The sequence below is a fragment of the Salvelinus fontinalis genome, chromosome 6 (assembly GCF_029448725.1).
Source record: "Salvelinus fontinalis isolate EN_2023a chromosome 6, ASM2944872v1, whole genome shotgun sequence".
Classification (NCBI taxonomy): Eukaryota; Metazoa; Chordata; class Actinopteri; order Salmoniformes; family Salmonidae; genus Salvelinus; species Salvelinus fontinalis.
Genome location: NC_074670.1, coordinates 21,720,960 through 21,735,959, shown reverse-complemented (window position 1 = coordinate 21,735,959; position 15,000 = coordinate 21,720,960). Strand labels below are relative to the sequence as shown.

Below are 15,000 nucleotides of genomic sequence, written 5' to 3'. Positions count from 1 at the left end.
GAAATGTCCTTGAGGACAGAGGAAGAAAACTCTGCATGATTCTCTCCCGTCCTCTTCCACCCTGCCTGACTGGGATTATTGAACAAAAAAAGTTCATACTCTTCTGTTGTTTCTCTGAGATAATCTTATCTGCAAATTGTTTTTTTTTCTCTCTCTCTCTTTCTCTCTCCAAAACGTTTATTTGACAGACACACTTCCCTCCACGGAAACAGCACTCTCTCATTCTCTCTGTATTCATAAGCTGCAGCATTTCATCCTAATAAGCCCAAAATGATTCATGGGGAAAAGGAGCTGAAGGTTATTTTGCTATAATTTCACCCTCTTCATTTTCCCCTAGGAGCAGTCAATGTGCCACAAAGCATCCATTTAAAATGGCATTGGGTGGAGTGGGTGGAGGGGATTTTTAGTGTGCATTTAAAATTGAGTGTGTGTATGAGGGTGAGGTACTGTACTTGTCATTGTTTGGGTGGATGCTTGACTTTGCTCTGACTGGTGGATAGGTTGTTGTGGTGTTGTGCTATTCAGCAGGGTTATTTATTATTCTCCCGTTGGATGTTTTGGTGGTTTACTGTTAACGCTGCCTGGAATTGGTTGATGAAGATGGACTCAGGTCACAGAAACTTAAACAAATCCAATTTCACAGTCACAAGTAAACAATCTGGCCTCAGTCGGTCATCCTGGAGAAAACAAATGGGTATTGACTGTGCTCAGTGGTGCATGGCTTAATTCAGAAACAATATTGAGGCTTTTTTCCATTGAAAAAGATTATTCTCTGTCCTTAGATTGTATGGATGGAATTAATTTAAAACTTGGATTACCTGGGTGTAAAGCATTTTAATGACACATTGCCCCTCTTCCCTTTTCTCTCACTCTCTCTCTCTCTCTCGCTCTCGCTCTCTCTCTCTCTATATATATATAAATATAAATATACAGTATATATATAAATATATCAATTAACTGTTTCAAGTGCACTGTGCACTTCAAGGCCCTCCCTTCCTTCTCACCCTACCCCGCCAGTTGCCCTGAGGAAACTGATTTGCGAGTAATTAAAACTGTGTGTGTCTGGATGTCATCCAGCATCATGTTCTATTCATGAAGATTAATACATATTTGTGGGGGCCTGTGGGAGCTGAAAGGCATCTGTCTGCCCCATTAAACATTCAGGAACTATAGGATATAGAGAAGACACACAGGCGGTTTCACAAATGCTACCCTATCCCTTATATAGTGCATTACTTTTGATCAGGGCCCAGTGCACTATATAGGGAATAGGGTACCATTTTGGATGCAGGCTTAAAGAAGAAGATCATTCAGCTGCTGCTATTTATACGCTCCTCCTCCTCCTCCTCTTCCTCATAACTGCAGCCACATCTTAATGGAGCACCCTCAAATGAGAATTGCTGGACAGGGATTCTGAAATGACAATGACATTTATCACTCCTGAACACCTTTATGTTTTCTTTAAAGGGATGTTTCTTACGAAAACAGTGGCTAACTGTGTGTGTGTGTGTGTGTGTGTGTGTGTGTGTGTGTGTGTGTGTGTGTGTGTGTGTGTGTGTGTGTGTGTGTGTGTGTGTGTGTGTGTGTGTGTGTGTGTGTGTGTGTGTGTGTGTGTGTGTGTGTGTGTGTGTGTGTGTGTGTGCCCCTACAGGTGGCTGGAGTGTGTGGGCGGAGTGGGCGGAGTGCAGCAGTGACTGTGGTGGTGGCGTTCAGACCCGGAGCCGTACCTGTCAATCTCCCCCAGAGGAGACATACCTGTGTGAGGGAGTAGTGGAGGAGGGAAGGCCCTGTAACCCTCAGCCCTGCAGTGGTGAGCTTGACAAAGACATTCCCTGACCGTGTGTGTGCGTACATGTGTGTGTGTGTATGTGTTTGTTTCTGTGTGTGTGAGTGCATGTACATAAGTGATGTGCGGGTTGACTCATAACCTGCAGTCCCAGCAGGTATATCCCTACAGTTATATCCGTGGGATGGGCGTGCTTAGGTCATGACATATTGTGTGAATGAAGTGCAGGTGGGTGGCAGGAGAGTTGAATAAAGAGAAAACCATACCTTAACAAATACATAAATGTATCATTCTTGTGTAATTTTTATTAATAGGCTACATTTTTATTTCGTTCTTTTCGACTATCTGGCATTAGTGCCCAAGCCTAAGCTTTAGGGCCTAACTATACACGTGCCAAATTGTCTACACACCAAACACCAAATGTTTTTGGGAACAGGCAGAAAAAGTTAACGTCGATCCACGGAGGCAAAAGGGTCAATGTCAGAGTTTTCTGTAATTCAATCAGAGAAAAGCTGCAAAAAAGAGAGTTGAAAATAGAGAGAAGGGGTGGCCAGAAAAGTCATGTTTTGGAAAGATTTGGTGAAGTGGTAAAATAAGATGATAGCAGTGCCGACGATGTTATGTGTGATGATTGTGAGGCGCTATACAAATTCAACAGTCGCAAGATGGGGACTTCAAATAGGCCTATTGCATGTCAAGAGAACTATAGCCCACTGTTGAGATGGGTTAAATGGAAACTGAAATCAGGACACTGACTGTAGGTCTACAACCTCTCACATAGCCTGAATATTAAGCATTTCTTGCAGTAAAATGTTACACCAAATGCAGGAGAAATATGATTTCTTTCTTTGAGCATCTTGAGAGAATGTACAGTTAGATACCATCTGTAGATGTGCAATCTTTTTCAGCATCACAAAACCTGATAGTATTTCAACTAGATAAAATATGCATCCAGGCAAACTGAAATGTTATCAGAAACATGTTGGGTTGTTTTCAGAGCCCAACCTACCAAAATGTCCTAAATTATAAAGCAGGAACATATCTCAATCAGGTGAATTAGAAATCAAATTTCCATCGTCTCTGACTATAGACCACAGCGCATTTTCTATATTAGCCGGTTAGGTTCAGGTGCGGGCCTCAGATTTTCACTTTATCACATACTGTCGGGTGTTGCAGATGGGTTATTAGCAAATCCGGGTGTGTGTGAACAAACAGCTGACCTGCGTACCACGAGTGTGTATATGTGGGTATGTGTGTACGTCCTCCTCAATCTAAATATCTGCTTCTCTTTGACTCTCTCTCTCTTTTGTTCTTCTTCTCTCAATTTCATTTCTCTGTTATTTCTCTCTGTACTTTTATTTTCTCTTGTCCTTTATTCCCTCCACTCTCTTCTGTCCAACAAGTCATTATTGTGATGTAAGGAGGCCATGTTGGAAAGGGGACTTTGATCGATGCTATTATTTAGACATAGTCAACCTCTCAATGCAAATACAACAACATAACTCTTAAGAAAGAGACCCTCACACTGCAATGTGCATATAATCCATGTTATAGAAGTAAGAAGGACTTAGGAATAGGGCTTCCAATAGCTCTGTATCACTCTTCCAGTCTTCAGAACTATAGGTATTTTGATAGATTGTGATCAATGTCAGAATTCCATGTTCTTATTCCAAATGTTTGAGCAATGACAATCACGGTTCCAAAGACAGAAAAGACAGCGAAACACACAGTAAATACACAAACACAATCACACACCACACCTGGTTTCCCATTACAAAATTCCCAAGTTTGGCTGATGCTCTTCTGGGTGACCAATCACGTCACGGTTGTGTCCTAAAAACAAAATGCCATTGGTGGTTAAGTTGCTAACCCCTCCCCCTCCTGGCCTTGCCCCACCCCTCTAGGCAAAGGCCGTCATCTCTCTCGCAGCCAATCACTTCGCTCCGTGGACAGCCGCAAGCGCGATGGCGGCGGTGGCGAGGTAGACAAGACACGAGGCGGTGGCGGCGGACAGCAGGCCCCACAGACAGGTAAGACAACAGGACGCAGAGGGAGCCCATGCATCAGTCTCTAACAGCCGCTTGGGTCACAGACCACACAGGACCACCTCCTACCATTATAGTCTTTCACTGCACCAAGGCTATAGCTAGCTATCCCTGAATCCCTCCCTCACATAGGCCTGTACATCCATCAAAATCTCCCAAACTCTTTCTTGCCTAAGTGCCACAGCACTAATTCCAACATGGACCCTGAATAAATTGGGTGAAACTGTTCACTGTTTTGTTCTTTTGTGGGGTTCTGAATGTAGCTGTTATACTGGAGATTGTGTCCTGTCGTGAAAAGTGGATAAGTCCTTCCTCTCTATGAATGATGCCTCCGCTGAATTAGCGAATCAGGTCCCCCCTCACCCCTGCTTTCCCATTGGACAGCCATGACTGACCAACTTTTCCCATTGGTCTGACTAGGCTTGACTGACTGACCGGGTCTACTGAATGCAATGGGCAGTCATGGCAGCCAGGGAAATGATTAACATATCCAGTAGCCAATCACATTGCCTTCCACTGTATGTAAAGTCAATGCTAAGGATATGGAATCAGAGCCCAGAGAGCCTGGCAGCACAGAATCTCCTCTATGCCAAACCATGCCACAGCCCTTCCTATTTTGGCCAATGGGAGGCTGTTCCTGCATGATAATTAGTTTCGGCCCTTCTCCTCCCCCCTCCACCCTGGATCATCCCTTCCCTCCCTCCCTCCCTCCCTCCCTCCCCCTCAGTGGACCAGGCTGCGTCAGGTGAGGAGTGGTCGTCGTGGAGTGTGTGTTCGGCCACGTGCGGTGAGGGCTGGCAGAGCCGCACGCGTTTCTGTGTCTCCTCCTCCTACAGCACCCAGTGCAGCGGCCCGCTCCGAGAGCAGAGGCCCTGCAACAACTCTGCCGTCTGTCCAGGTAAGCTGAGACCCCCCCCCCCTCCCCACCCCCCGGCTGCCTCCTTGCTGCCCCTCGTCTCCAGCACTCTCCTGGCTCCGCTCACACATACAAGCCCTCCTCTCTCTCCCTGAAGATCTCTACTCCTTCTTCCCACTGAACAACTCCATGGCATGGATGTCTATAGCCCTATACAAATCCTCTTTAGAAGCCTCTGCCTTAGAGAGATGGACATGGGTCTTACCTGCTGAGCAGCAGAATAGTTGTTCTGATGCCCAACTTCCTGGTGCTGTCTTTACCCAACCTCTCTGTGCAATGCATCCTGGGGCTTCTCTTACGTAACAGACAGTAACGCTCCAGACCAGGACATTAATATGGAACTATGCAGGTGAATACATTAAACACTGAAATAAGGTTAGAGTAGTCTACACAGGAGAACCATGCAGGCACTGAGAGAAGGATGTTTGTGACTGCATTAAGGCAACAGGCTGGTTTGTATCATAGAGTGTTGGATGTTTATGTGTTTTGGAGTTGATGTTATTGTTGTCGTGGTGAAGGTCTGTGTGGTTCTCTCTATAAATCATACCCTAGCCGCTCTGATTGCAGTGCACGGGACGTGGGACGAGTGGTCGCCATGGAGCTTGTGTTCGTCAACCTGCGGCCGTGGTTACCGGGATCGCACGCGAAGCTGTAAACCCCCTCAGTTTGGGGGAGACCCCTGTATGGGGCCGGAGAAACAGACCAAGTTCTGCAACATCGCTGTCTGCCCAGGTGACACAGATTTCTTACTGGATTCTTATTCATCTGTGTCCAAAATGGTACCCTGCAGTATTCCCTATATAGTGCACTACTTTTGACAACTTCAGTCATCATGGCAGTCACGTCTACAGTTAATTACAGAGACAAATTATCCCTGAGAAGGTCATGTGAAAAGGTTCTTGTTTATGTATGAGGGATGAATAAAAGCCTGTAAAATGTGTGTACGTTGCATTATGCACACAGAGACGTAGACAAACTAATACATGTGCAGAAGTAACCTTGATCTCTGTCTCTGTCTCTGTCTCTGTCTCTGTCTCTGTCTCCCTCTCTGCTCTATCTCTCTCTCGCTGCTGTCCCAGTTGATGGAGTGTGGAATGAGTGGGCTAATTGGGGTTCATGCTCTGCGTCCTGCTCCAACGGGACCATGCAGCGCATCAGGGAGTGTAACGGACCTTCGTATGGAGGATCAGAGTGTCGCGGGGAGTGGATAGAGACCAGAGACTGCTTCCTACGGGAGTGCCCAGGTAACATCTGCTGTCAAAACTCTGTGTAGAAGTTGCCCACAGGTACAGATCTAGGATCACTTTACTATCCACCTATCCTGATCTTAACCATTAGAGCTGTGTTCTGTGTCTTAGTGGAGGGGAAGTGGCATCCTTGGACGTTGTGGGTGGGCTGCACCAAGACATGTGGCGGGGGGAGCCAACAGAGACAGAGGATTTGCTATGGGCCCTTCTTTGGGGGTGAAAATTGTCCTGGAGATCGGGAGGAGGTGCGACGCTGCAATGAGAAGAGGTGTCCAGGTGAGTAGTCAAAAACCAAGCATGGAAAGGTGTGCTCTTTATCAATCAATCAACCAATCAATCAATCAAATGTATTTATAAAGCCCTCTTTACATCAGCTGATGTTACAAACTGCTTCTACAGAATCCCATCCTAAAACCCCAAAGTCAGGCAATGCAGATGTAGAAGCATGGTGGCTAGGAGAAACTCCCTTGAAAGGCAGGAACCTAGGAAGAAAGCTAGAGAGGAACTAGGCTCTGAGGGGTGGCCAGTCCTCTTCTGGCTGTGGCAGGTGGAGATTATAAGAGTACATGGCCATTAAGGCCAGATCGTTCTTCAATATGTTCAAACGTTCATAGATAACCAGCAGGGTCAAATAATAATAATCACAGTGGTTGTAGAGGGTGCAACAGGTCAGCAGGTCAGATTAAATGTCAGTTGGCTTTTCATAACCGAGCATTCAGAGTTCGAGAGAGCAGGTGCGGTAGAGAGGGAGAGTGAGATTGAGGGAGAGAGAGAAAACCAATAGAAGCTAAAGACTTAGAATAATAGCACTCATCTCCTTCAGAGCTGCAATCTGCAATCTGTCATGTTTTATTATACTGTACTCATGTTTACTTTCCAAATTAATGAATATCTTCCTGTTTTGTCAAAATTTAACATATTTGGGTTGTTCCATGAAATTAATGCCTTTTGCCTCCCTTTTGATATTTTAAGTAGAAGTTGTGCACCAATATTGCCATTAAAAAACCTGCTATATTAAAGCTGGAATCCTGAGTTGCTACATCCATTTTTCGACTTATAAATGAATGATACAGTATATACCCATTGATTCTTGAAGAATATATCTTATAAGTGCCTCATGAGCTTTGTTCAACTCTCAAAACCCAATCAGAACCCAAAATAGAAGCATGTTTTAAAATATCGTTTGGAAAGAATGAAAATGTAAGCAAACACAGTATAGCCTCAAAAGATGGTTAAAAGTATAATTTTGATATTATGGATGATCAGTCCTTGCATTCATAGCTCTGTTATTGAATTTGAGAGTGGGTACATTTATCCAGGCCCATCACTCAGCTTTTACCAGAACACAGGCGGGGTGACAGCTTTATTATTGTTTCAATTAAGGACTCTAGCTTTAAATTAAGTTCCCTTTAATGTACACCAGGCTGTGCCTTGGCAGCAGCTAATAGAAATCCATTATAAATACAAACACAAACCCTATGTCACTTCTAGGAAGATTTCAACACACTTAACCCCAACATTTCTCCAAGTTTCACCATCATTGTAAAGACCTAGTTATTTTGTTGCTTTGACAAAGTCATATCTGAAGATTATTATTTATTTCATGTGATTAGTGTCCCTCATTTTATGGTCAACCCTGTTATATGAACTGAACTCTCGTTTTAATTTAGTGAAACTAATCACTAATTTAGTGAAACTATTCCTATTTTTTTCAATAGAAACAATGAACATCTTATAATCAAATCATAGTGTAAAAGAAGGTGAGCTGTTTTAACTATTTTTTGGCATTTTTCTGGTGTTTTGTGGCAGAAAACTGAGTGGGTCGAGGATAACACGTCAATCCTGATACCCATAGATAGTGTTGTAGCGTTGACTATCATAAAATGTGAAGACTTATATTATCAAATAAATTCTCTATGTGTAATTATTCCTTACGTGATTAAACTAATCATGTAACTAGATTAACTAGGAAGTCGGGGCACCACGGAAAAAATCATTAAAGAGTATTTATTTCCCTAATATTTTCATATCTCATCGATTACAGTCACTTATTAATGTATTATTACCTCATCCTCATCATACATACAGTTGAATACTTCAACCTTCTCAAAAATAGAAATATTGTTTATTTCTCCAATTTTGGGGATTAGGAGTTTTGGCAAGAATAATGTCTTTGTTCTCCATAGGCTCTCTCTCTCAATACGCCATGGCAGTGAAGAGAGTTTCTACCAGGAATTTAAGACTGTTGTAAAACCTGGGGTGGGAGAGAATGTAAGAGAGGGGGAAGCCATGATATACACCCAAAAGGGCCACATTGTGACAATGGACAGGCTAGAATCTTATTTTGTGAAGCTTGCATTTAATTGCCATCCCTGTTGCACACAACAAGCTTCCATTCCAACTGTCACAAGGGGATTCATGGCTGATTTAAGAGGAAACCCTGTTATTTTATTTGGCACTTACTAGTCTTTTCTATATTTAACCTCTTGAGATGGGAAACTGTGAACATATGCCCTTTATGACAGAATGTACACATGTTGTGAAATCAAACAAAGTTATACTTCTGAAAAGGCACTGAATCTGTGGAACGACCCATTTGACACTCAGATTGGTATAATACTGACGTTTGCTCTGATTGGTTTTGGTGCAGAGCCTCATGAGATCTGTGCAGAAGAGAACTTCTCCAACGTAGTGTGGAAAATGACTCCAGCAGGGGACACAGCGGCCGTACGCTGCCCTCCCAATGCCAATGGTGAGCTACCTCCCTTTTACCCTGAGACATAAAGTGCATTCAGAAAGTATTCAGACCCCTTGACTTTCTCACATTTTGTTACATTACAGCATATCTCTAAAATGGATTTTTTTTTTAAATCCCTCATCAGTCTACGCACAATACCCCATAATGAAAAAGCTAGATGTTTGAAAAAACAACAACAACTGAAATATTACATTTACATAAGTATTTAGACCCAATACTCAGTACTTTGTTGAAGCACCTATGGCATTGACTACAGCCTCGAGTCTTCTTGGCACACCTGTATTTTTCGAATTTCTCCCATTCTTCTCTACATATTCTCTCAAGCTCTGTCAAGTTGGATGGGGAGCATCGCTGCAAAGCTATTTTCAGGTCACTCCAGAGATGTTTGATCGGGTTTAAATCCGGGCTCTGACTGGACTACTCAAGGACATTCAGAGACTTGTCCCAAAGCCATTCCTGTGTTGTCTTTGCTGTGTGCTTAAGGTCATTGTCCTGTTGGAAGGTGAACCTTTGCCCCAATCTGACGTGCTGAGCGTGTGGAGCAGGTTTTCATCAAGGATCTCTCTGTACTTTGCTCCTCATCTTCATCTTTCCCTCAATCCTGACTAGTGTCCCAGTCCCTGCCGCTGAAAGACATTCCCACAGCATGATGTTGCCACCACCATGCTTAGGGATGGTGCCAGGTTTCCTCCAGACGTGATTCTTGGCATTCAGACCAAAGATGTCTAGGTGCTGTTTGGGAAACTCCATGTGGGCTGTCATGTGCCTTTTACTGAGGAGTGGCTTCTGTCTGGCCACTCTACCATAAAGACCTGATTGGTGGAGTTCTGCAGAGATGTTTGGCCTTCTGGAAGGTTCTCCCAATTCCACAGAGGAACTCTGGAGCTCTGTCAGAGTGACCATTGGGTTCTTTGTCGACTCCCTGACCAAGGCCTTTCTCCCCTGAATGCTCAGTTTGGCCGGGCGGCCAGATCTAGGAAGAGTCTTGGTGGTTCCAAACTTCTTCCATTTAAGAATGATGGAGGCCACTGTGTTCTTGTCGACCTTCAATGCTGCAAAAATGTATGTGCCTCCACACAATCCTGTCTTGGGGCTCCACGAACAATTCCTTTGACCTCATGGGTTGGTTTTTACTCTGACATCCACTGTCAACTGTGGGACCTTATATCGACAGGTGTGTGCCTTTCCAAATAATGTCCAATCACTTGAATTTACAACAAGTGAACTCCAATGAAGTTGTAGAAATATCTTAAGGATGATCAATGAAAATATAATTAATCTGAGCTCAATTTCGAGTCTCATAGAATAGGGTCTGAATACTTACTATATGTAAATAAGGTATTTCTGTTGTTTTTTTACATACATTTGCAAAACATTTTAACATGTTTTTGCTTTGTCATTATGGGGTATTTTGTGTAGATTGATGAGGGGGAAAAAATTGAATGAATTTTAGAACAAGGCTGTAACTTAACAAAATGTGAAAAAAGTGAAGGGGTCTGAATACGTTCCGAGTACACTGTAGCTGTAGACTCCAATGGCTTCAGACGTTAGACGCCATAAGAGTCTACAGCCATGTCTCAGAGCAAACCCTTACTAACCTTCCCTATCTACACCTAGCCAGAGGGATATCCATAAGACATGCCTGGCTTAAGATGGGTTATGCCTCTAGGATCCCACGGCTCTAGTGATGTTAACTCCCCAGTCTGTGTCCCCATCCAGGGCTGATCCTGAGGCGGTGCACTTTGGATGATGAGGGAATAGCCTACTGGGAGAACCCCACTTATATGAAGTGTATCTCCAATGACTACCGCAGCATCCAAACACTGGTGAGTACCAGAGAGATGATCAACGATTGAAAATGTACTCTTGTATATCTGAAAACAAAAGCTACAAAGTGCCCATAGGATGCCATTTGAGATATGTTGCCTGCTCAGTTCAATACATCTCACTGGGCACAGATGTCAATTCAACGTCTTTTCCACGTTGGTGCAACGTAATTTCATTGAAATGACATGGAAACAATGTTGATTCAACCAGTGTGTGACCAGTGGGGTGTTACTAACAAACCATAAATGGTCAAGACCAAATTAAGAAGACAGACAATAAATCGATGTTAGTGATCAGAAGATCACCTCTATTCAATGGTGATATTTTCTGAGTGCTTCACTCATACCTTTCCTCCTCAGACTCGGGAACACCTGTCCAAGGCCCAGCGGGGGCTTGTGGGGGATGGAGTTTCAGAGGTGATGACCAAGCTCAGGGTGACGTCCAGCGATGGGACCAGCTACAGTGGAGACTTGCTGGCCATAGTGGACGTACTGAAGAACATGACAGAGATTTTCAGAAGGGCCTACAACAGCCCCAGCAATGCAGACATGAGAGTAAGAGGAGGGAGCATGTGTTTGGATTGGAAGTCATTAGGTCATTAGGTTTGGGTCAGGGCTACATTTAGAATTGACTTGTGTTAAAGAAATGGCTGGAGTGAATGTAGTAGATCAATTGATGGCTAATGTTGTAGAGTAATGTCTCATGGCCTCCTCGCTCCCTTTCTCTTCCTTCTCTACTGGATCACAGAACTTTGTCCAGTCAGTCAGTAACCTGCTGATGGAGGAGAACAGAGAGAGATGGGAAGAAGCACAACTGGTGAGTTGGTCTCTTTCTCTTCTTCTCACAGACTCACTGGCACTTCTTTATGCACACACATGAGCTAGCATGCATGGTCACAGTTTGTGCTCCTTCTTGATGTGTCGGCCATGTGCTGTACAGAGATCATTTCAATGACTATTCTCTGGTGCCTTTGTGTCTAGCCGTTGGCATCATAGTGACATCATGCCAGTCTCCTGGGAGATATATGGATGGTGTGTGATGCATATGAACAGTGGGTGTCTGTTTGGTGTTCGCTCCATGAATCATCAGTCCTCTTGTCTGTCTCTCTCTCTTCTCTCTCTTCTCTCTCTTCTCTCTCTCTCTCTCCTCTCTCTCTCTATCTCTCTCTCTCTCTCTTCTCTCTCTTCTCTCTCTCCTCTCTCTCTCTCTCCTCTCTCTCTCTCTCTCTCTCTCTCTCTCTCTCTCTCTCTCTCTCTCTCTTTGTCTTCCCCTTGTCTCTCTCAGTTTGGTCCAAACATCAAGGAGCTGTTCCGGTTGGTGGAAGACTTTGTGGACGTCTACGGTCTTAGGATGAAAGACTTCCAGGACATGGTTGAGGTCACCGATAACTTAGGTAAGCTTTTTCCTTTGACCTTTGTCTCTTTGGCTGTTTCTGAAAATATTGCTTCATCTGTTCTTGTGTCCACAATTCTTCTCAAATTGCATGTCCTGAATTCCTCCAAAGCTCATTGGAGGAGGAGGTCCGAGGGAGGGACTTTGGATCCTCTTCCTCAATGCTCTTTGACGGGAATTGTGGAAACAAGGACGGAGAAAGTAAGGATTCGATGGCTTGTAATGTTTTCAGACAGCTGAGCCTTTGTTTCGTTCAATGTGGACTTTTCCTATTGAACGATATGCTCTTCTCCTAGCTAATACTAGGTCTTTAGGCCATGGTAGAAAAGCAGGCATAGCCACATTGGCAGTATTCCAGAGTTGTAGAATCTGAATTGGATATGCACCCAGCCAGGACACTAGGGGATCTCATCTGTTAGCGTTGTTTCTGGTGTGTGTGGATCTCACTGGTTCAGTCAGTTCAGTCTCTCTGTCTTTTGGAATCAGAACAGAGGGTGTGAGCAAGAAGGTCTAAATATTGCCATTCCCCCTGGGTACCACCCACAAACCAAACAGGGCTATAGAACAGACATCCTGGGCTGTTCCCACTGGGCACACACTGGTTGAATCAACGTTGTTTCCACATCATTTCAACCAACGTGTAATATACGTTGAATTGACGTCTGTGCCCAGTGGGTTGTGTCTCAAGCGAGCCTAAAATCACACTCACAATCTGCTCAGTTCCAGACCAGTGACTGTGAACTTCTGCTTACACATTGACTCACACATACGCACGCGCGGGCACACACACATGCACACGAACACAGTGACTGTGAACTTCTGCTTACACATGGACTCACACATACGCACGCGCGGGCACACACACATGCACATGAACACAGTGACTGTGAAATCCTCTGTTTCACGCAGCATATAATATTTATAAAACTAACAGCATCACACCGGCAGGTGCTTGGCTTCTCGCTGACCTGCAGATAAACATGGCACAGTGTGTACAGGGAGGTCTGTAGCTGGCGTGTCTGGGGAGTGTGTGGAGGAGTGGAGGGGCCAGCAGTAAGGTGCTGTTTCTAGCGCTGCCCAGCCCGCTGCCCGCCTCGCTGTCTGCACTGCAGCCGAACCTCCACCCACACCCACCACCACACCGCTCCTAGTTACTGACCTCACACTCCCTGAGTCCCACATACCTCACACAGAGAGAGACTGAGAGAGCGAGAGATGGGTGGGTGGGTGGGTGGGTGGACGGAGAAAGATAAGGAAAATAAACAGTTAGTAATTACTGTATTTACTGTATTTAAATATGTACTCAGTGAGAAAGAAGAGGCTGGCCAAACAAATGGCTAACACACATTATAAACTGGGTGGTTCGAGCCCTGACTGCTAATTGGCTAACAGCTGTGGTATATCAGACCGTATACTGTACCACGGGCATGATAAAACATGTATTTTTACTGCTCTAAATATGTTTGTAACCAGTTTATAATAGCTATAATGTCAGAGCTTCTAGGAGTACTGGGTGGAGGAGTCAAACGCAGAGAGCAGGTAGTTCAGAACGTGGATTTTATTTCCTGTCGACAGTGAAAACGATCATGCCCAACACACGGGCCCATGAAAATACCAGTCCAAACACCCAGGACTAAACTGTCCGGAAAAATAGTATCCACATAAAATCCAACACCAAATAACAGAAAACAAGCCCGCACAAAAGCCAGCGGGCCTACTGCCCTTAAATAGCCTACCCACAAAACTAAACTCAAAACAGGTGCACCCAATCAGCCCAAACTAACAGAAACAAAAAGAAGGGAATCGATGGCAGCTAGTAGGCCGGTGAAGACGACCACCGAGCGCCGCCCGAACAGGGAGAGGCACCATCTTCGGCGGGATTCGTGACAGTACCCTCCTTCTGACGCGCGGCTCCCGCAGCACGCCGACCCCGGCCTCGAGGACGGCCCGGAGGGCGAGGCGCAGGACAATCTGGCTGGCGGCGGTGGAAATCACTCAAGAGGGAAGGATCTAAAATGTCCCTCCCCGGTACCCAGCAGCTCTCCTCCGGACCGTACCCCTCCCAGTCCACGAGGTACTGCAGGCCCCTCACCCGGCGTCTCGAGTCCAGAATAGCTCGTACTGTGTACGCCGGGGACCCCTCGATGTCCAAAGGGTGCGGAGGGACCTCCGGTACCTCACCTTCTTGTAGGGGACCAGCTACCACCGACCTGAGGGGAGACACATGAAACGAGGGGTTAATGCGATAGTATGAAGGGAGTTGCAATCTATAACACACCTCGTTTATCCTCCTCAGGACTTTAAATGGCCCCACACACTGCGGCCCCAGCTTCCGGCAGGGCAGGCGGAGGGGCAGGTTTCGGGTCGAGAGCCAGACCCTCTCCCCTGGTGCGAACACATGGGCCTCACTGCGGTGGTGGTCAGCGCTCTTCTTCTGCAGTTCACTGGCCTGCCTGAGAGAGTCCTGGACTGCCCGCCAGGTCTCTCTAGAGCGCTGTACCCACTCCTCCACCGCAGGAGCTTCGGTCTGGCTCTGATGCCATGGAGCCAGGACCGGCTGGTACCCCAGTACGCATTCGAATGGCGACATGTTAGTTGATGAGTGGCGGAGTGAGTTCTGGGCCAACTCTGCCCACGGGGCGTACCTACCCACTTCCTGGTAAGGCTGACCAGAGACCCCCAGACGCTCCATAAACGCCCTCCACACCCGGGACGTGAACTGGGGACCTCGATCAGATACGATGTTCTCCGGCACCCCGTAGTGCCGGAAGACGTGGGTAAATAGAGCCTCCGCAGTCTGTAGGGCCGTAGTGGGAGTGGGAGAAGGGCAATGGGAGGAGACAACAGGACTTAGAAAACCGATCCACAACGACCAGAACGGTAGTGTTCCCCTGAGATGGGGGAAGATCCATCAGAAAATCTACCGATAGATGAGACCATGGCCGTTGTGGAACCGGGAGGGGTTGTAACTTCCCTCTCGGCAGGTGCCTAGGAGCCTTACTCTGTGCGCATACCGAACAGGAGGAGAC

At 45.7% G+C, this 15,000-nt stretch overlaps 1 protein-coding gene across 11 annotated transcripts in view; it reads left to right on the top strand.

Annotated features, from left to right (window-relative positions):
- Positions 1–15,000, top strand: part of LOC129857335 (adhesion G protein-coupled receptor B1-like) — a 90,886-nt gene that overhangs the window by 44,936 nt on the left and 30,950 nt on the right. For 5 of the 11 annotated variants that reach the window (XM_055925468.1, XM_055925470.1, XM_055925467.1 and 2 more), the window contains 11 exons: positions 1,652–1,810; positions 3,691–3,816; positions 4,559–4,729; positions 5,300–5,479; positions 5,827–5,991; positions 6,106–6,270; positions 8,645–8,746; positions 10,472–10,578; positions 10,939–11,133; positions 11,327–11,395; positions 11,864–11,972. In XM_055925468.1, coding sequence (XP_055781443.1) covers positions 1,652–1,810; positions 3,691–3,816; positions 4,559–4,729; positions 5,300–5,479; positions 5,827–5,991; positions 6,106–6,270; positions 8,645–8,746; positions 10,472–10,578; positions 10,939–11,133; positions 11,327–11,395; positions 11,864–11,972 — 1,548 coding nt within the window. The remainder of the gene's footprint in view (positions 1–1,651; positions 1,811–3,690; positions 3,817–4,558; positions 4,730–5,299; positions 5,480–5,826; positions 5,992–6,105; positions 6,271–8,644; positions 8,747–10,471; positions 10,579–10,938; positions 11,134–11,326; positions 11,396–11,863; positions 11,973–15,000) is intronic. The other 6 variants (XM_055925472.1, XM_055925469.1, XM_055925473.1 and 3 more) reach the window with 3 other exon arrangements.